Source organism: Geospiza fortis, unplaced genomic scaffold (genome assembly GCF_000277835.1).
Source record: "Geospiza fortis unplaced genomic scaffold, GeoFor_1.0 scaffold138, whole genome shotgun sequence".
NCBI lineage: Eukaryota > Metazoa > Chordata > Aves > Passeriformes > Thraupidae > Geospiza > Geospiza fortis.
In genome coordinates, this window is record NW_005054307.1 from 12,358,042 (window position 1) to 12,380,402 (window position 22,361).

Here is a 22,361-nt window from a genome sequence, read left to right on the forward strand (position 1 = left end):
TTTTGAAGTTTTTCATCATTCAAATGCAATTTTGATTCATACTGACTGATCGTCAGTTGTGTTCCCCCTTTTAAGACAAAACAGCCAGACCAGTTTTTAATTTAATGTAGTAACTGTTTTAGAATTTTTTAATATAAGAACAAAGTTTCTTAACCTAGATTAAGGACCTCATTTATCATAACAAGTTTGTATAGGCAATCTTTGAATGAAACTCAATGTTTCACTAACTTCATACTATATTTTCTATGCTGCTGTCCATTATAAAGCATGAAGCATAAGAAAGTCCACACTGTATCAGCAGCTGAACATGTATCTTCACGAAACTTCAAACCCAGTTCAGCGCTAAATGTCTCCTGGAGATGCCCAACTAGCTATGAAATACAGACAGATGCAGGACAGATTACCAAAAACATCTCAAAAAAGGGAGTTGGTTTGTGTCATGTCAAGGAAGGCAGTTCATTCCAGGAACTGTCATTGCCATTACCAGAAATGGCTTCCTGTAAGGCATGAACTGCACACAATTTAAGGAATTCCCTGACTCCTGAGTCAAGACTACTTGTAGGAAAAAGCCATGTACTTCGTGAGATTTAAATCTCTCTTCAGAGACATAAGGAGATCTCTGTAAGACAAGTTCCATACATTAATTATTCCACATGTGAACTAAGTCTATGTGTTAAACAGTCCACAAAATTGCTACAAAATGAGAAACACAATGCAAAGAATTAAAATTAGTATAGCCCACTACTTAGAGCATATGCTACCAATTTTTTTCATGAGGTAGGTTTGGTTTTTTAGTGCTTACTCATAAGGAAAGACTATTTGCCCTCTGGAACAACTCATCAAGGATATCAGCAGAACATTCTGAAAACAAAGGCATTTAAAATGAATGTTCTTTGAGACTGTGACTGATGTCTGACTAATGAACAAGGTAATTGGTTTATTTATCTAAACCAATCCTTTCTGGCTCAATAATGGGAATGACATTGTTCACAGTTGACTAGGACTCCCTTCCTGAAAACCACTACATAAGAAAAACTACCAGAGAAAGTAACTCGATATTTCTTTCATAAGCTTTCCCTTACTTTTACACTGCAAACAATTTTTCAATTTCAGGTCTGATTCTGAGTATAAGACAATCATTTTAACCAGCAATAATTGGAATAACTTCCTTGAAGACAAAGGTTATCTGTAAAAAAGTATATATATTAGATTCCCTTTTTAAATCACAGAGACTAACACTGAATTGAAAGCAATTTCTACTTTTAATAGGGATAATCCTTGTCTTACACGTGAGGAGACAAATTTTCTTTATGTTTAGTTCTGTAAAAATAATTTAATTTTGAAAATTAATTCAAAATACATTAATATTTTAAGCATTTAATTTATTTTCTTTTTAATCAGATTAGTTCAGTAGAAAAAGAATTCAGAGTGATAAATTGCTTAGGTGGAGGAAAAAAGCAATAGTGAAGGCAGACGTCTTCTCTTCGGTTAAAATTAACTATCTTCTGTTTTTCACTAAATATGCTTTAAATACTAAAAACCATGAGATTCTTTTTGTAATACATAATTAAGTTGTATCAAAAACCAGGATGTAGTTACATGTTCTTATTTTGGGTTGTTGATTGGTTACATTACCACAACACATAGCTACAATGAAGTATTTTGGGGTTTAATCTGAAAATATGGACAGTTTATCCAGTGACAGTTACTTAATGCTGTTTTATCACTGTTATCATTAATAAATCCAAACAGTAGTATAACATAGTTACAACAGGAATTTCTGCTGCAGAACAGCAGTGCATTTCACAGTGGTGTAGAAAACAGCATTTTTGATCATGCCAAGTTTGCCAGTTTTAACTCACTATAGCATCTCAAGTCTTCTAACATTTACTGAACTCTACCTTCCACTGTCTAGTAATGTCAAAAGCCCATGCTCTAAAGACAGCAAGCATGAACTGACATCACAATTTTAAGAGCAATCACATGTCTTCCTTCTTTGTCAAGGAAAATGAAATCTTCATATAAAGGGATCAAGTAACTTCTCAAGCAATAGGATCCTCCTTGGTCCAGCAGCAGAACTGAACCAGGAATGCCATTTGATACATCTATTTAAACTGCTGGCCTCAGCATCAGTGCATTTCCTTTTAAACAGTTCTTCATAAACAGGATAATGAAAAATCATGGAACATGATCATGACAGTTCCAAAATAAACCAACAATCCTCCACTGACTGGCAAAGTGTCTTAGCAAGGCTACAGTGCCTGTAAACTGAGATTCATAACCTAATCTCTATCTACACCTCTGCACATTTTAACTCACCTACACATTTCTCCTAAAATGTACACATTTGATCCTGAAAAGGAGTAAATTGGTAAAAAGAATTGTTGAAGGACTCTGATATAGATTTTGGTTGCAACATTCAGTTTACTCCATGGTCAAGAATGGGAGTGTTATCGTACAAATGCATTTTGTACCATTTGTTTAGCTACTTAAAACCATTTCTTAAAAATTCTCTTAATATATCTTAGTGACATTATAAATATAACTGCAGCTCACATCAAAATAGTTTAAAAAAGCAAAAAAGTGTCAGAGGAAGCAGTACTGGGTTACACAGCAAGCATTCTTTAGTTCAGGACATCTTGCAGTGTGACTGCAGAAGGAATTATCCCTGTGACTGAAATGCTGTGCATTAGGAACTGTTAATGGAAAAGGGAACTGTCAGTGAGAACCGGCAAATCAGGCTGAAGCAGAGTTCAGGGACTTTTGCAAAGGCAGAAAAAAACTCTGACTGCATGAACAACCCTGACAAATCTAGAGCAATTTCTTGGTTTGCTGCATCTACTTTACACAAGCAATTTGTTTCCAGATCCTCTTAACATCAGGAAAATGAGACATGATGAAGTAGGATGAAGCTGGCAGGCCATAGGTCACTCTCCTGTAACCAAAAAAAGCATGAGGGGAAAAAAGAAAAAAAAAGGCTGTGGTCATTTCAGAAACCACATCTCATACAGACAGAACACTGAAGCAACTGCTATCTAAGCCACTGGGCTGAATACAGAATCTCTTGCCAGAAGTGTCCAGACATTATTTTTCCTCCTTATTGCAAGAAGTCTTACCCTGCAGCTTCAATAAATGCAGTTTATATGGAGGCACTCTAATGAGAAACACAGAGGACTAAAGATGGCAGAAGGGCAGGAACCAGAGGAAAGGTGGGGCAGGCTGAAAGGTTAAACAGAAATGTGCATTTCACCAGTCTAGGCTTTTTCAAAGTGTACTTACCTGAAAGTCTTGATCATCAATTCCAAATCTTTCTCTTAGATTGCGGAAAACCATTGGACAATATTCTTTAAATTTGAAATGACTTGGCATGTTTTCTCTGAAAGAAGATAAAACCAATTCAACTTCATTACTATGCATCTATAATAAGCAACTTGAGAATTTTGTCTCAAAGCTGTTCACAAAAAGCTCAGGGTAACAATCCTCTTACAATTTCTCTTCTAATGCTTTCTTTTTTTCACTGAGATTGGGTTATCTGGTTTTTCTTCACAATGTTTAATGAATCTTTATTAGCTTACTATAACATCATTATGTCCTAGCTAAGGAACTACAACAATGATGAAATGAACACAAACTGTATTTTGACAATTCTGAAACATGGACTCAAAAGAAGAAAAGGATGCTTTCCCACTGCCCTAAACTTACTACAAGGGGGAAATCTTAGATTGGATTATACAAGTACCATCTGTGACATCAAAAAATACTAACAAAACTTCAAGAAAATTTGACTCATTCAATAGCAAACTAGTTTTAATATCCTAGTGTTCATTTTAGACTTATACAATAGGAAAGTTACTTTCACCTTTGTCAGTGAGCTGAAGACCCAAAGTAGCAGAATTTTTCTTTTCTACCTATATTCTTGAATAAAATTCAGGTTATGCACACAGCAATATTAACAGTTTCGTATGTCTGTACGTACTGCTCATGAGGCATTTTATTTTTAAGAGAAGATGGATACTACATGAAATTTCCATAATGCTTTTGAAACTTCTATATGATAGGTATGATTTTGTATTATGGAAAATAAAAAGCTGAACATTATTCACATTTGATACAGGCTTTAGATTTTCATTCTTATTCAAATACAACACTTAATAAAGAGCATATGAAGTTATACATTTAGAATAATGTATAAATTCTTATACAGCCATAAATAATCATACCAAGAAAAGATCACCTTCAGTATCTAATATACTCATAAGGCAATAATAAACCATATGGAGGAAAAAATTCTACCCAGCAGCCTTTGCTGTTGCTTTTTAGAACAGCACAGACGGTTATGTTTATCTCAGGATTAACTTAATCATCAAAACTTCAGTTCCATGCACTGAAAAATAACAGAGGTCATAGTACTTCATAAAAATATCACTACCACTATCCGCTTCTACACAAAGTTGTTACTTGTACTTACTTGTTGAAAAGGTGATTGTCCACCTTTATCTTTGAGTATGCTTTGAAATCATCTGGCATCAACATAACAGGGATTTGAACATGGCTCAGTTCATTGATCTAGAGAAAACAGAATACATTTAGTTGCTGCTCTCTTTGCAAAGATGCTACATATATGTCTTAATCCTGAAAGTCTACTATTTCTTGTGTATATATCCCAGGAGTGAATGCAGGTAATGGAAGAATGTAAAAGCAGTGTTATTCTTTCCAGATCAAACACAATCTCAAGAGTGACACTTTGGAAGAGAAGAAACAGCATTCCATATTTAGACTTGTTTCAGAAATAAAAAAGTGCCTTAAAGCACAGCTGGAGTGTACTTTTTATGAAAGGTCAATGACAATGTCAGCAAAATGCTTTCCTGTACCAACACATTGTTCTTGTTTTGCCAGTCAAGCTATGCCTTCCAAAGATAATTCAACTTCTTTATTTCCAATGACTATTTACCCCTGCAGCTTATGAAGAAATCTTACATGCCTGTGTCTTGAACTGCTTGTAGAAAGCAAAGTGAAATTTTGCATGCACGTGAATGTACATATTTTCAGTTCAATAAACACAAGTTTTGTTTCTTACAGTAGTGCAAAATTCAGATGAGTTTTTGTAAGTCGCAGTATTCGGGCATTGCTTTGATTGTTCACATTGGACAAACCATTTAATTAGATATGTTTTGTTTAGAAATAGAGGTGCACGTAAGTCCTAAGGTTTTCCTTATTTTCTTATATTGATGTGGACCACCTACTCTTTCTAGTTTTGAAATTAACATTGTCAGTATTCTCCAGATTAGGATTTTTCCACTTACATTTGTAATTTACTTCTGAGCACATCTCTATTATAAAATGTAGAGAACTTTACCATGACCTAGTTTGTAGGCATGTTTTTAGTATTGCATGTATTAATCTACCCTTACTTAAGTTTAACTAGAACATGATAAATACAAGACAGGATTGTTAAGCTTGCAATGGTCCTTCCAAAGCAGGAACGAGATACCCGTTACAACAGTCACCAAATACCCATGACTTATGTTTTATCCATGTTGTTATGGCACTCTACACCCTGGTCATGCATCTCAATTTACCCAGTAAAATCTTGTTGCTCATACAGAGCACATTTTTCTCAGCAGTTTTCTACAGGGTTTAGAGGGAAGTCCCACTATATAAGAATGGGAATGTACACTGGGGCAGGATGTAGCAACACAGGTGTGCTCCTCTGCTCCCCAGCACTGCTTATTCACCAGTGTTTTCCAACTAGAAAGATGTTAATTGCTTGGAAATGCTACCCCTGCTTAAGAGAGGCTTCTGGAGAAACCTTCACTGAAGCAGCTATAGGTTAAAAATACTGGAGGAAAAAAAAATGTACTCCCTGCAAGCATGACCTTTAGAAGAGCTGAAGATAAAGAAAACAGGAGAAGAGTCCTCTAGCTCTTAAGCAGAAGAAAGAAACCTTCCTTCTGGCAGGAAAGTCAGGTGGTCTCCTTACCTTTCAATACTTTAAAGCCCCAGTAATGTTCCCTGCTATGTCTCATTTTTGTCATTCTGATCTTGCAGCCCACGTGAAAAGTGCAAAGAAAGCTTCTTTGTAAAGACCTGAAAAGTTTTTGATAGAAGCATGGCAGCTCGCAGCAGAGCAGAGAAAGGAAAGAGAAAGATGTTGGGGATGAGCTCAAAGTGCTTCACTCCTTGGTGTTGTAGGGAGAATGCTCTTTTCCCACTCCAAAGGGAGAGAAAGAAGAAACTCGAATAAATTTTTGAAAACACAGCTGTACAAGCCTAATAAATCATGATGACACCTCATTAAATACAACATAAAATAACAAAACACTGATTGAAAAATCACTACACCCAACATACAGGCTCTTTACTGAAGCTGATACTGCTGTACATCAATCTCACCCTGAAGCCACAAGGCAGCTCATGAGTCTGCAGAACCAGTCCAGCTGCTGTACAAATAAAACTAGGGACACATAGACATATTACACAGAGATAGGAAATTTTGAATTTGTTTTACAGAATTACCATCTCTTTCAGATTGCCAGATCACACAACAAATTTCACACTTGAATGAAGAGTAGCAGAAATGTACATGCATATACATTACAGACAAAAATGATCCCAAGACCACCTTCTGCTGAATACTGTAAAAAATCCTCAACTACCTACAACAAAGTTTGCTTGTAAAATTGCATTTTAGGTTATCAAAACTGCATTGATCAAATTTTTATGTGTACTTGCTTCCTTAATTTGCTGATATCAAGTTTCTCTGCATGCATCTACAGATTAGCTTTCATGCTGTGGATATTTAAATTTGTGCTATGTAATGGCACAGTTTTACATGTGCCTGTAGGCCTTGCAAGCATCACCTACACAGTGGAATGAAAAAGCCTTTGTATGTGCATGCTTTGGGGATTCTTTGATTTTAAGAAAAATATTCCAAAATACTTCTTCTGAGAAGTTATCTACAAGATATAAATGTACACTATCCCCATTCCCCAATCAGCAGGTTTGACGGTTTTGTTCTTTTCAGGAGGGATGAATTTTTCAAGGTGCTTTTTGTTTTGGTTTGTCCTTTTTTTTTTGTTGGCTTTTTTGGTTGGTTGCTTTTTTTTAAGATTCATCCAAATATGAGGAAAGTAAAAGTAATTTCTCTAATATTTTTGGGAATTCCTCTCTAGAAGAGTAGGAAAATAAAAAAGCAGGTGATGAACACACAGTAGAAGTGACCTTTGGTATAGCACACCAGCTGAGTAATGGCATATCCCAGCAGCACAGACCATTAATTAATTTAAACCTTTTGAAGTGTAAGGTCTGGTTCTCTCTGCAATAGGACATTTTTGGATGGATTTGATGAGGCCAGACTGGAAAATGTGCACAAGAGAGAATGGAACACCCATGTCATTAGATCTTGGTGGAAACTGGAACCACGTTGTGGGGGGGAGGGAGAAGAAACAATATCCAAAACACTCCCCCCAAACAGCTCTTGAAAGGCTAAAAGAAAAGGGAAAGGTCAGAGGGATCAATTCTCTACTTTACTGTGTGAAGAAACAGTCACATCTGAAAGACACTAAATATGAAATGCAAAGAAAACATTTTGAGTCTTCCAACTTATCTCAAACAAATATTTTGCTTTTTTTTTGCTGTGTTTGAAAGTAATGCACAACAGAAAATGTGTTACAATGCATGTGATACTTTTGACAAGTATCATGTCCGTCTCTTCACGTTACCCATTAAATACAGCGAGCTCCCATAGCAATAGCAAATGAGATGTGTGTGTGAGGATGAAAGTTCAGTATTCCAAATTGCAACAGAAACTGTTACAATAGCTGTAATAATTACATAAGAAATATTCATTTTCCTCTAAGGAGTGCTTTTGAATGTAATAAAATCATAACCAAGAAACAATTGCCCAAGAAATTGAGGTAAACAAGAGATAATTGCCAAGCATAAATGAAACAAAAAGAGCTCACTGGACAGAGGACTGAGGGTTCAGGATCAAACATTCATTTAACTGCAATTACTTCTGAGAATTCACATGCACAGCATCTCCACAATAAAGCATGTATGTATTATGCATGTACATCATATTAGGAAAATTCTTTTAATCCTGCAACCTACATCCTTTAATTGCCTTGAATTATTGTTGCCAATGCAAAATTTTGCTGCAGTTTGTCTTGTTTGAAAAGGACAATGCTTGCAATCTTTGAGGAATTCAAATCCCATAAAACAGTCTTAGAGAATGTATTGCTTTAAATATGAATGACTAAAATTTTAGTTGCACAGTAACCATTTCTATTATGTATAAATACCTCATGTGTATTAATAACATTTGTAAACTCATGCACACATGATATTAACAAGTGACCCAGAAACCTCCCTTGAAGTAATTCATTCAGTATCTTTTGTGATATTAGTGTAAACACAGGTGGTTATGCGACACTTGGAAACATCTCTAGACAACTTACAAGCTTTAGGACAGAAGAATGCTAAAAGCCTTAGACTGGCATTGCCCCTTTAAACACACATGCGAAAAATTGTGGCTCAGAGTGGTGGCTTGGCCATGGGAGGAGAGAGAGGGCCAAAGCAAAAAGAAGTTTTCAGGCAAAAAACGACTGATTGCAACTAATTTTGCTCCTGCAGGTTTAGCATTGAATTCACACTGTCAGGATAACAGAGGTTGTAATTAAACTGCAAATAAGGGAACAATAAAAGCCTACTGGACATTGAATAAATAGTAAGACTCAGCTGGTAATGATTTTGAAATTAGCACACAGAGAGGTGTTCCCACAAAGCCATCTTATATTGGTGACATTTCAAATAAGCTTCTCTAATTTATATGATTTGAAATCAAGCAATGACTATATCATAAATTGTTAGGCATTATTAATGGCCCTTATTTAATTCAGATACATTCACCTTAAACACCACATTACTAGGGCAATGCATAATTAAGCATTAGTTTTCATTCTGTCAGAACATAAGCAGCAATAAATTGCTTGTATGCAAAGCAGACGATGAGATATTTAAACTGCATATAATAAAGGCAATTTACAGCATATATTGCATGTTTAGATAGAAGAGTCAGAACAATAATCCTGTTTTCCAACAGATACAAGCTGATGTCTATTGCTACAATGTTACAGCAAGAAACCCGTGAAACACATTACAGCTGGTATTACTCATTTAAAAATCCAAATCAAGCAATCGACCAACAAACCAAAAAAAAAAACATAAAAAACCCAATAAAGCCATATACAACATCCAAAATTTAATCCCAAGAAGATCACAAATCATACTCAGACTACTTAGCAATGCCTGGTTTCTTTTGAAACTCTTTTCCTATTTAAAGCCTTCATACTCTATGGGGTTTTTTTTTATTATTTAATGTTGCAGCTTTGGTATACAGCATATATACTGTTTCCTTTTATTTTAACATATCAGCCCACCAGACTCGCTGAAACTATGGAGGGATGAGGTGTTTTCACACTGAACAGCCTGATAAAACATCTCAATTGCAGTTACAGCTCTTGGCAGTTTCACACACAGGAAAATCCCCGCTGCTCCTGATGCTGGATGTGGTAGAATTTGTGGAAGTGCTACTTCTTTTCAGCTGTTTATCTCCCAGCTCTCCTTCTGTACTGAAAGCTAATTCACAGCAGCCTGATCTGTCGAGACAAACAAGCTACAACTGGTTTGTTACTCTAGGAGAAAGTCAAGCTCATTTTTCACAAATTTGTGTATTTTTAAACACTGATTTTGGAAGAAGTGGGAGTGATAGAGACTTCAGAAGAAAGAAATTATTGGGATGTAAAAATAGAACTGAACTTTTAACACCATCAGCAGTACTGAGATTTTTATGTTCAGGGTTTTACTTTCTGCATCACAGCTTCTACTTTGGCAAAGAAACTTGCACAGAAATCTGAAGAGAAAAAATATAAAACCATTTTTTTGGTTCAGACACAAAGTCACCGTTTTGAACAGGCCACAGACTTCCTCAACAGCACAGTTAACTCATTTACTGGTAGGTTATGCTTATGAAAGCAAGCCTATGGGCTTCTGGTGGATCGGTCTTACAAAACGGTGCTGTAGAACAAGAACACAACAGAGGAAACTCTTTGGAGTATTAAATTCCACATTTTGGTCTTCCAGCTTCTTCTTTATACTGAACACCCTGCAGGTCTCACCAAACAGAGCATTTTCCTGCTCACTAGAGCAGGCACCTGCAAGAGAAAGTTACTTCAACCTATTCATTCTATTGTCCTGCAAAAAGCCCTTTCCAAAGCTGCTCCTATTTTGCAAGGAGCAGAGGTTTAGGTTAAAGCAGCAGGCCGAGTGGTGACAGGCAGAGCTATAGGCAGCGTTTACATCCTCTCCTTCCCAGATGTGGAACACACTGGGGTATTGCTACCAGGACAGTAAACGCCTTGTGCTGAAGTATAAACTGAAAGTGAAGTGATTATTTTACAACTCTTTGAAATCTACCTTGAAGGGTCTGAAAAGGGTGGATGAGGTCAGCAGCTAATCAATTTTGTGGAAGACATTTGCCTGTTATGGGGCAAAGCCATCATTTGATAAATGTCATTTGACAGTTTAAATTACACTCAAACCCATTCTTGCAAGAGAAATAAAAGGTTAAGTTCTCCTGTAGAGAAATAAATCAGCTCAGCAAAATACTCCTTAATATGTTTTAAATGAGGTTTTCATCATTTCAATCGCACAAAAATTCATCTCTTTCCCCTACCTCTCCCCACTGCCCTGCAAGGTAAAAACTATCCAGGCTTCTTTTTTTTTTTTTTTTTTAATTTTGCAATGTGTTAGACTTTAAAGGGCATAGAAGACTTCTACAAAAGGAATATCCAGTTACCTATTCAGAATCAAGTCCCAAAATTAATGCAATTATATGACTAAGAAAAACAGAGGGTAACACATTTAACTTTTTCTGAGTCTTTGGAATCATTGCAATTTAAAGTATATGAACAGAAAAAAACCTTAAGAAAAAAGTAAAAAAAAAAAACAAAATCAAACAAACTTAAACCACCCTGCTACCAGGTAACAGGCAGCTACATAGAAGAATCTAAATTTTACATGTCTCAAAACATCTACCAGTAATTACCAGAGCAGCTTTGTGTTTTGTACAGTTCAGGTGATGCCTATCATTAAATTTCTGGTTTTCAATAAAATTCAGTAATTTAATACTGGAAAAGTAGGCCAAACTGAACCAAGAGTATTCCAAACTGCCTTAACATATACTTTTCCTGAAGTACTAACCACAGAATATCTGGAAGACTCTGCAAGAGTGTTAAATATGTATCATATTTAGCAATACTAAAAAATGAACAGCTCAATAACAGCAATCACATTTTATCAAAAAGAGTAGCAAGACCTTTGTGAAGTCTTATGATCTGCCTTTGAATTAAAAAAAAAACAAACCAAAAGAAAAAATTTCACAGCAGACCCCAGATATTTTCATGAGACTTCTTGGCTGCTGTTTTCCACAGGAAAAGGATCTGTTTGGGCAGGGTATGTCTGTAGTACATGCATCCATGTGGAAAACAGGATATTGTGACATACTCAAGAAAGCTCTGGACAGGATATTGTCCAAACACAGTCCTAAAACAGAGCAAAGAAATGGTTTCCAAAAAGCATTCATGTTTGCTTTTAAATTTGGAGTATCAGGGTCCAAAAATCTAGACAAAGGGTTTTATAGCTTGGTTATCATTCCTGATCAGAGAGTTTGGAATGACAGGGTTTAAAGAACCTATAACAAAAGCACTTAAATTGCATTTCCTTCCCAACTATTTTGATTGCAAGCTTTTAAGTCTTTCAAGTCTCTTGGACACTTGCACAGTCTAGAATATCCAGAACAGCTGCTGTACACTGTCAGACAAGCATTAAGTCACATTTCTACAGATTTGGTTAAAGTTCCCATGACTCTCCTAACACATTTCAATGAGTGCAAAAATTGACACTTCATAATGTGCCAAATAATCAAAGGCCAAAAATAAATTAAGCAGCTCAAATATGTCTGTCATGATAATCCCTCATTCTCCTAAAAGCTAGGTCAAATGCCATAATAATAATGTACAAATACATTAATGCCCATTAATGAACGGGGAAATAGAATAATAGAAATATGACTTGTTTGTAGTGGAGATTTTTGACAAGCTAAACACTTCTAGTAGCAAATGGCACACAAAAAGAAAGTCCTATCTCAGTCCAAAAGAAAATGGTAAAGGACTGTAAGCTCTTTGTACTTGGATGAGATGTGAGGCACACTTTAGACATGAGCTCATCCTTGTTTGCAAATGCAATTGTTAAGAAGACAACAAGACAAGGGACATGGCTCAGACAACAATTTGCAAGCTATTAGCTTGCCACAAATCTGATAAAGGAACATTTTATTTTTTGAGCAAAAATATCAAGTCATCCTCTTGAAACTTAAATTTGTGCTGGGAGGTCGATGTACTTTGACAATCTTTCATATCAATGGGCATCCTCAATTATTGTTCGGAATAGTGATTCAAAATACACACGCTTGTCACAAGGTCTGATAGCCATCTGGTCTGTATTTTTCTAATTAAAAAACAAAATGCTTACCTGGCAACAGATAAACTTTTAGCTCACTTGGCTTTGTCCTAAAAGCTTCACAAAAGAATGACTAAAAAGAGGAAGATGATAGGAGGCACCAGGTATTTATTATGACACAGAGAAAGGCTTGAAGAAGACAAGGTCAATTCTATACACAAAGTAAAATAACTCACAGACAGATGTTCTGCTAAGTCTCTAAATTATCTATTTATTCTGGATTCTAGAAGAATTCAACAAGAACACAATGAAATAAAATTATACTTATATTCCATGAATCATGTTACTAAGATTTGGAGAAAAACCAAACTTGCCAACCAACCAGAAAACAAACCTAAAGGAGTCTATTAAATAATGCTCATCTCATAACAGCTTTTAAGATTATATTTTTCAAGTATAATATTTCTGAATAGGAAAAATGAGGTAATGAAATTAAACATAAAATTCCAGTATGCAGTTGATCAAACAAGGAGATGCTGTAGCCCTACCTGAATGCTATAACTGAAAAATGAAAATCAATAGGAAAAACTTCTCTTCAATACAGAAAGGCAAAGTAAAATCAGAATAGAAACCTGAGGAACCATTTTGCCTATAACACTCGGCTGCTTAATGAAGAGAAAGGCTTTAAGAGCATCCTACCTAAGAAAAATAACCTGGGAAGTATGCAGAACAAATGCCACGAAGCAACAATTCAAGGCATCAGATGGGCCTCATTAATTTTCACAAGTTATAACAAATGTAGAAAAGCCAATTTTTTGCCTATTTTTACACTGGTATAATGAAGGTAATGCATTTCACATTATTATTAGTAGTAGTAGTAGTAGCAACAGTATTAAAGAAGACCAGTTGTCAAGGAGGTTTAATGTGCTCTCATATATTCCAACCTCACAAATATGTTATTATTTAGAAAACTGTTGACTTGTGAAAAGATGACATTAAAGCATGATTCCTTCTGGCCATTTCTGACTATGCATTAGGTGAAGGCTGGAGCTGTGAGGCAAATTTTCTGCAAACAGCAGCAATGCTATTTGCATTATATAAATCTAATTTTAAAAGTTCATTAACTGACCAAGAGCGACCCTGGAAGTACACGAAGGTCACACCACCCGTATTTCCGTGCTCTGTAAGGTGATGCAGCAGTTGCTCTCAGTAACATGGACCAACAGAATAACTGGAGAGCACAAGGGACAGACCTTGCTCTGCCAGCATGTCTTAGCCTGCAGCTAAATAAACCTTTTTTAGCCTCAACCTAAATCTCCTATCCTTCAGGAGAAGTAATAATTTTATATGTAAGCACCATGCAAAATATTGTCCTAGAGGTCCAATGGGTAAGAATTGCATTTCCTCGGTTTAGAGAAACCCCTCCATTCACCTCTCTGATACATCTTGATTGTGGCACTGCATTTCTCTTGCATTTACCACACAGTCTTTCACTTCAAAGCAGTGTAATGCCTGATGCTGGGCTAACAGGTCTGTAGTCAGCTATGAGGGTTATCAGCTTTCCAGGTTTTATCAGTATTTGAGGTGATGCATTCCCCTCCATAGCCTTTTTAGGCTGCACTGTGATCTGAGAAATGCTCATTAGGCCTCAGCCTCGAAAAGAAAACCTGGGCTCAGCTCCTCTTGAGCTTATCAGAAAGGCTATCTGTTCCCAGGAATGGCTAATGAGCTCCTGTTTCCCTTATGAACAACCTTGGAAAATTTTTGTTGCCTGAATGGCATAACATTCCTGTTCTTACACTTTCAAAGAAAGCACTAACCCAAACTGTGGCCAGGATGAAATGGAAACAAATTATGACTTAAAAAAAAAATTGTTTCAAAACAAATGAATTTGTTTTGAAAACAAATTATGAGTAAAGCCCACTCTCTTGCGACCCTATAAACTAGCGGTCCAAAATGAGCTCTTCTGGGCTGTGACCAGTGACCTCCCTCTGACTGGGGCCTCTCAGAGCCACAGAACCCTCATGGTTTGCCAGACTTGGAGGAGTGCTGAACCAGGAGTCCTGGACTTACACCTCCACTCCTCGAGGCTCGGCCTTTCACCCAACAGGAGAAAGAGGGCATTCAAAGCGAGTCTTTCACTGCCCTCCAATGGGAATTTTTCACAGGTGCCTTGCCTGCACTGCCTCTTTATGTCTGTGTGCATATGCTACAGCAAATCTGAGAGGAATGCTGCTTTCTTAGATGTGATATTGAAGCAAGACAGGCCTGTAAGTAAGCTTGTGACATATGACTTAACCTTACTTAAATACTGCTAAGTGTTGTTCTTTCGCTGAGTTGCTAAGCGTAACTTCAAAGTTATAAAGTTAGGTTAAATGCTAGTAAGTGTTATTCCTTTGTTAAATTGTCATGATTAAGTCATTACTTGGTTTAAGGTAAAAGTAAAGTCCTGTTAAGTTTGAGTGCTGTTAAATGCTGTTTTAGGCCATGTTCCTTTTTATCTCGCTCTCACTGCAATAATACACACATCCCTAGACAGTTCACAGTTCATTTCTGTTTTGTCTGGATTTTGTTTGGTTTTGTTGTTGCTTGTTTTTCCTTGCTGTCCCTTCTGTCCTGTAAGTAGTAGACTGAATCTTGCCAATGAACTTTGTCATGCTGTCACTTAATATTAAATCTGGCTTTTGCTGATACCCTTGCCAATGATTTTTTTAAGCAATCTCAAACACTCCTTCATAACAGGATGCCATCCAGACAGTTTTTGCTGCATGAAGCCACTGTATGGGCTTCATTTAAGAAAATGCTCTCAGAGCAATATCAGAAGCTCTTGCTGGTCAAGACACCAGGATATCTGGAAGAAGACATGAAAGGCCTTTAAGTCCCAAGGAAACCCAAAGAGAGCCCAAGCTGAGTAGCAAGCTCAGAACAGACATCTGGGATTGTTTAAAGGTTGTTTTAGCACTTTCCTGTCCACCTCGTGGTCACTGACTTCTCCTGTATATAATTTCTAAATATGCATTAATCTCCCCTTCTCACAGACAGTGAAATACACTTGTTTGGATGTAAACTCTGCAGCTTCTGGCTACTGAAGCAATGAGTTTATGTGCCACTCCTTCAGGGTTTGGGAAAGACCAGTATCCAGGTATGGTTATAAGGAGTTGGGTTTTGCTATTGCTCAGAATAGCAAAATCAGAATCTCAATTTATTTTGGCAGTAATACCATATATAAAATATAATTAATTTGTTATCATTACTTATGAGATATTAGCTGCCCAGATATAACAACAGTATTGTTCATTTTGCTGAAGGCCAAGTATTCAAATTACTGCACATTATTTCAAAACCCCAGAAAGCCTTCCCAGCCCTGCAGAAGAAGAGGAGTGTAAGGGGAGGGTGCAGCAGAGCCACCAGGTGCTCATTGTCTCCCAAGTCCTGTCATCCTCCTAGTTCAACTATATTGTGAGTTGAGATAATTCTACAACTCAAGACAAGCATCTTCTTTATCCCTTGATATAAAATAAAATAAAATTTCTTAAAAGCGATGTAATATAATTGTGCAACCTTTTCCCTCTGTTTACAGGTCAGAATTCTGCTATCAGAGGATTTCCATAAGCTTAGGGGGACAATAGGATACATTCAATGGGCGAAGATGACATAAATCCGCTTTCTATTTATACTTTTTATAGCCCATAAATAAAAAGCAACCCCAGTGGTTTTAGCGCTGTTAATCTGAACACGTACCAGTGCCACAGTGCCTCTGAAAGGAGATCAAATAGAAATGACCAAACTTTGTCATTCAGTAAGCACGACAACAACAAAACATCACTTCAACTGTAAAAACAAAACCAAACTGTAATGACACAAAGTTTTCTGCAGCAGTTTCTGTTATGCTAGCCATGGTAACACTGCTCCAAATCCAGTCAAAAAGCATTTCCCATGATGAGGTGGTTGGTGACAGTATTTGATCAGCTGCCACTCATTTCCTCTCCTGAACCTAGGAATCACATTTCCACGACTCAGAGAGCAGAACCACCCCACAGAAACTCTCTCTCTCATCACTGACATTTGACTCAGGTTATGTATTGCTAATGAACAGTATGAGAAAGAAAATCTAGCTTTTTGATTATTTCCATATGTGAAAATCCAAATTAAAAACATTTAATGATTTAATTTATCCCTTAAGCTAGAATTTCATATACATACATACATATTTTATATATACACACAAATAATTTAACAAAAAAAGCCCTGAGCTGACAACACACATTTTCAACCATTAATGCTAATCTGAACACAGCAAATTCTCCAATGCAAATTAAAAAACAAAAAAAAGCAAAATGAAGAGTTCTGAATAATGCACCCACAGTGAGCACAACATTGCATTTTTGAAGAGCTGAAGCCACATTGTATCAAACCAAGCAATGTTTTTGGGAGCAGAGGCAGGAGCAGGCTGCCTGCACAGCACAAGGGCTGCTTAACTCGACTCACAGCTGCTTTGCATCACTGCACCAGCACAGGCGATCTGGAATGTGCACCCTCCTGCCCTCCACGTTCCTCTCTGCACACAGACTCATTTTCCCATTTTCAGGCTAAGAAATATTTTCTGAAAAACAGCGTTAAAAAGGAAATACTGCCCTTAGTTTTCATTTAAATATAAAGATCTGAAAAACATACTTGATTTTTTTTTTTGAAAGAGAAACTCACAGTAAGAGCCACTGCCATTTTTCTCAAGAAGACTGAGACCACAAGCTGCCATACTTTGAAAAATACATCATAAAATGAGAAGTAACAGTAATCTGCACTAATGACAACACAGACACTGATTTCTACAGCAGCAGAAAAGTGAAGGGGCTGCAGGGTCAGGTGTGATGTGTTGGCCCTCCAAGACATAAGGAGTCAGAGGGAAGTTCACATGCATCAAGTTAAGGATCCTGCTTGTCACTTTCAATTCATCATGTAACATACAAAACCCAGAATGGATTTAAAGCATCTACTTCAAGCTTGTAAGCTCAGGCTTTTATTTCTGGTATTTGATGCCCCACCATTATTTAAGGAAACATTTATGATTTTGTACAAATTTGACTGAAAAATGCTCAGTTAATACTGGGGCACTTTACAGGAAATCTAGAAGAAACACCTCTGTCTAGTTACAAGAAACCTTTTGAGAAGAAAACAGGCTCAGTGAGCCACAGGTGTTCTCAGAAAAACACACAAAGGCCTATGCTTCAAACAAGTCAGTGTTGCCACCATCGCTGCAAAAGTAACATTTCAAATCTGACCCATTTTTTTCTGCTGTTGCACCAAGATTTTTCCCCTTCTGACATGCCTGGGTGTGTTCTCAGTTGTGTGACAAACCAGAGCTAGAACCCAAACTAAACCTACCAAAAAAGGATTTTTGTTCATTTGGAAGACTTGCCAAACCTGCTCACTGCGAGGTTGCAGGGAAGTGGAGGCAGCAGAGAAATATTTCCTTCTGCAATTCCTTACCCAAAAGTGTTTGGACTATGAGCTAAAGCCCCTCAAGCTGGGAGCACAGCTTGCAGTCTGAGATGTGATTATTACAAAATGAGGAAAAATTAATCCAAAAGTGTACTTTAAAAGTTAAATGAAATTTTTAACTTCAATACCTTGTACAACATATGACAAAATGAAAAATAACAGTAACCAAAACTAATGACTGAATCTCCTGCACATAAACCTATTCTGACATCTGATTTTGCTGCCAGCATTTAAGTACTTAAAAACTCCAAGTTTGCTGAAATGCAAAAATAACTTTGGGTAACAAGCTTTTTTTTCAGGTGAAGACAGAATATTTTCTTCATTTCTGCTAACAAAGTTGAACAGATAGGTCACTCAGAGTTGAGAAACCAATTGGGACTCAAAAAAATACTTGTTTTCCTTTTCTGGTCTCCTAATTAAAAAATGTTATGGAAGATGAGATCTAGTTTTGAAATCTTAAAGCATGTTTGTGAGTTGAACTGATTATAGTCTTCAGATAATACTTCCTTTGTTTAAAAAAAATATTACGATGTCAAGTATAAAACTTGGTTTGATTAACTTATTTTCCAGTTTGTGTATCCAGGACATTTAAGGCTGCTTTATTTAACTTAGGAAAAAGAATGCTGGTTTAGTGCATTGCTTTGCAATTTATCAGATGGAGCTTGACAAAGGGGATTTAAAAAAGGATCTCTCTTAAAAAACAAATTCTTGCCTGCCAGCCCACTGTCAAGAATCTTCAGAGGAGACTGGCATTCTGTGGACCTTCCTATTTAGATAGTACTGACTTCATTAAATACAAATACAAAACTGAATTAAAATCAGTTACATATCAATACCAATCAGTTGCTTATCAATTTAAGCTTCATTTAAACTTCTGCTTTAGAATTCACTACAGTCTGCTGTCTCAGAGTCACTTAAGCAGAGCCTTGTTTGACATGTTTTTTGTCTCACAGTACCTTTTGGAACCCAAGTGGATGAGATTTCTCTAATGGCCAAGTAAACAGAATTTCATCTACTCACAGCAAGAAAATGCAAAGCAGTCGTCAAGAAAATAGAATAATCCTCAGTTCTTGGCTAAGAACTGCCATGCCTAAGCATCAACAAGACTCAAAAAGTATACATTATTTGAAAGAAAAACATTAGGTTTCTTTTTGTCTTAAAATATTATTCTTCTTTAATTCAAGTCTGTATGACAAATTTTCAATATTTATACATCTTTCCCAGGTAAACTTACTGTCTCAGTATAAAAAGGCTTGTAAAAACTTTGCATATTTGTCAAATGCAAGAAAAACATATCCTTTTTTGGACAGCCAGATATTAGAAAAAACTCATTTACTCTAATATTTCTGAAGTTCTACAAACTTAGTGTTAAATTTTTCTTTTTAAAGTTTGAAGTAACAAATAGTGACACACACTATCTCTGCCTAGGCTTGTAGAAGCAGTTATGTCAATAAAATCTTTATGAGCCAACCAACTTTATACCACGAACTCCAGAACTTGAATTCAAACAGCAGTGAAGCCAAAAGCTCTGCTGAACTTTTGGCTAGGAAGATTATCTTTCCAATTCTCGTCTCTGTTTCCCTTAGACTGAAGACATCTTTGCAGGCTTCAAACACAGGAAGGCTGCCAGCACTGTAAGGACACCTTCCTGTCTTCAGGCTCCCTGTATTGTCTCCCTCCCACCTCTACTGTCTAGCAGTAGATAAGCCCAGAAGGCAAGACAGATCAAGTAAAGCCAATTTTCAGAGCTGCACTTGGCACAACATGAGGAATATGTTGTTTTTATAAGGTCATAATCCAGGGGAAAAAAAACACCAGAAGAAAGAAAAAAAAAAAGAAGAGGTAAAAAAAGAATGTTTTGGACTACAACGTGTAAAATCAGTCGGATAAAAATGACTCATACAGCCTGGCTAGCTCAAGTGACCTCAAATACTAACACAGATACCATTAAAGAAAATACTAAATAAATACACATTCTAAAATAACATACCATCTATCTGCCAGTGCTAAGAATAGCCTTGTACTAATCTTTTCAAATACTGAATGATGGATAAACAGATGCTGTCGTACTGTGATCTCTCTAACCACAGCAGTGGCTGTGCTTACCCGACCCAGGACTGAAAGATCCAAAAGCAAGCACAAGTGTTTTGTGCATGCCTGCCCACTGCCTAAGAGAAAAGGTCCTCCATTTCCTCCAACACAAGGGCTCCGAGAATCACCTGCAGTGCAAATGGGCTCTAGAGGAACCACTGTACAGATATTCACAAACAATCTAGGTAATTTATCTCTCTCTGAAGAAGCAGAGGTTTTGTTTTTCAGTGTTGTCTTCATGAAATAAAACATGTCAAAGAATATAACTAGCTCAGATGAATCCCACAAGGAAAGCAGCCCAATTTCCTCAACAGTAAGGTAGAATTAAGGACTAGTACCAACCAGGAAGGCAGGAGTTACTTTTGAAGTGTTAGTCCACATGAAGCATATATACAGAATACTGTATTCTCATATTTCATTTTGGTTTACCATCTGGAAATTAGTTTTATTCAGGTTGTAATGCAGTTATAGCTATCTCTGCACTTGACAGAGTCACCAGAAAACCACAAAGTAGGCCTAATTTATGCTAGCAGAAAATTGCACCTCTGCCAGCACAGCTTACTTCATCTCACGTGAGCTGGAGACATCGGTACGAGCTGTTTCAGAAGGAGCGCAGTTTCACAAACAAATCAAAACCACAAAACAGCTCTTGTCTATCAGCTGTGCTTGTCAGAAACCAATTCCCTTTGAAAGCATGGCTGATGCACCTGGGTCTTTTGCATCCAACCTTCCATGGATTTTTGGGTGCCCACTTGCGAGTACTTCTCACCTGGTTTTCAGGAGAGCACAACAGAAACTGCTCCCACTGACTCATGTTTAATTTTGGAAAGTCTGGGCTTCCAAGAATTGGTTTGACAATGTTTCTAATTAAGCTTTGAACACGAAAAATTAATCTCTGCAGATAAGGTTTAAGTCAAAGCTTTCAAACTGAGGTAGCATTAATTGCTGTTGAAATGTCTCTAAATTACAGTCAAAATAAAAATCCACTATGGACATAAGTTAGCATTAAATGATGAGTTTACTACTATAGGCTATTGGTACTATACAAGCCATGTTTTCTGTAAAATATACAGCTCTTACAGCCTAAAAGTAATAAAAGGTCAGTGACATAAAACAGGAACAACTTTAACTTCAGAAAGTATGATTTTTGCTATTTAAAGAATCTCCTGATAAAGCAAATGCTGGAGAGAGTGTGATATGAAAACAGCTATTGTCCTATTTCCCTTTCAGAAGTGCTAACTCACAAACTGTCACCAGCTACACGTTTTCTTTGTTTTTGAAAAAACAGGAACAATTTTTAAAACCAGTATCACTGTAAGAACCTCTCCTTCAGCTCCTGACACCATCTCACACACCAGACATTTCAGCTCTATTTTAATGAGTGCTCTGGAGGAAGCAAAACATCCACAGGACTTAAGGCTCCACTCAGAGATAAGAAATGCATTTGCAGTAAAATTATTGAAATGCTTATGTGGCTCTTTAATAGCATGCATCCCATCTTTATACAATTAGTCACTTTAGTTTTTTTTATAGTAGATTCTTTGAGAAGAGGGTGTTTAAAGGAAAGATGTTCCTGAGGTCACAAATTACTGCAAATTTGTTGTTTTATAGAACCTAGGGGAAAATTCAAGTACAATTTATCCTTAAAACATGCACTTCATTGTTAACACTTTAAAAGTATATGGAAAGCATTTTGAGCAATAAAGAGGAAAACAATATTCAAAACATTAAATAAATTGTTTCAACAAAGAAATTTATGCAACTTGCTTTTTACCTTAATAAGAATTACAGATTGCCTTCTTTCCTTGTGCTACTAATATATTTGAATAGCAGGCTGAATTTGGCCACAAAGTGCTTTTTAACAGTATGCTTAAGTGTTCTGCTTACATTAATGCCTTCGGGCAAGCAGTAAAGCCAAAAGCAAATCTGGCTTTCACTAGCTGAGGTGTAGGCACTTCCAAAGCAGTTTAGTTGTGTGCTTTTACTAAAAAAAGCCCAAACAAACATTCTGCTCCCAAAACAACCCCCACAACACTTCACTAGCATCTACTTACCTGTCAGATGGTTGCTGTTTCAGTTGCTATGACACACTTCCCATTCACGAGTGTAAATCACATCCAAGATCCAGCCTGCCAGAGCCTGTTACCAGCTCACAGCTATACAGTGACCAAGAGCACCTCAAGTGTTCATACCAAATTGTTAACAGCCTCTTAACCTCCTCTCTTCTTCATCCCATCCAACCAAAATCATCT

At 36.7% G+C, this 22,361-nt stretch overlaps 1 protein-coding gene across 1 annotated transcript in view; it reads right to left on the minus strand.

The window, feature by feature from the left end:
• PIP4K2A (phosphatidylinositol-5-phosphate 4-kinase type 2 alpha) overlaps positions 1-22,361 on the minus strand; it is a 102,529-nt gene that overhangs the window by 45,930 nt on the left and 34,238 nt on the right. Inside the window, exons 2-3 of the mRNA XM_005418612.3 lie at positions 4,469-4,566; positions 3,280-3,376 (exon numbers count right to left, since the gene is read on the minus strand). Of these exons, the coding sequence (XP_005418669.2) occupies positions 3,280-3,376; positions 4,469-4,566 (195 nt within the window). The remainder of the gene's footprint in view (positions 1-3,279; positions 3,377-4,468; positions 4,567-22,361) is intronic.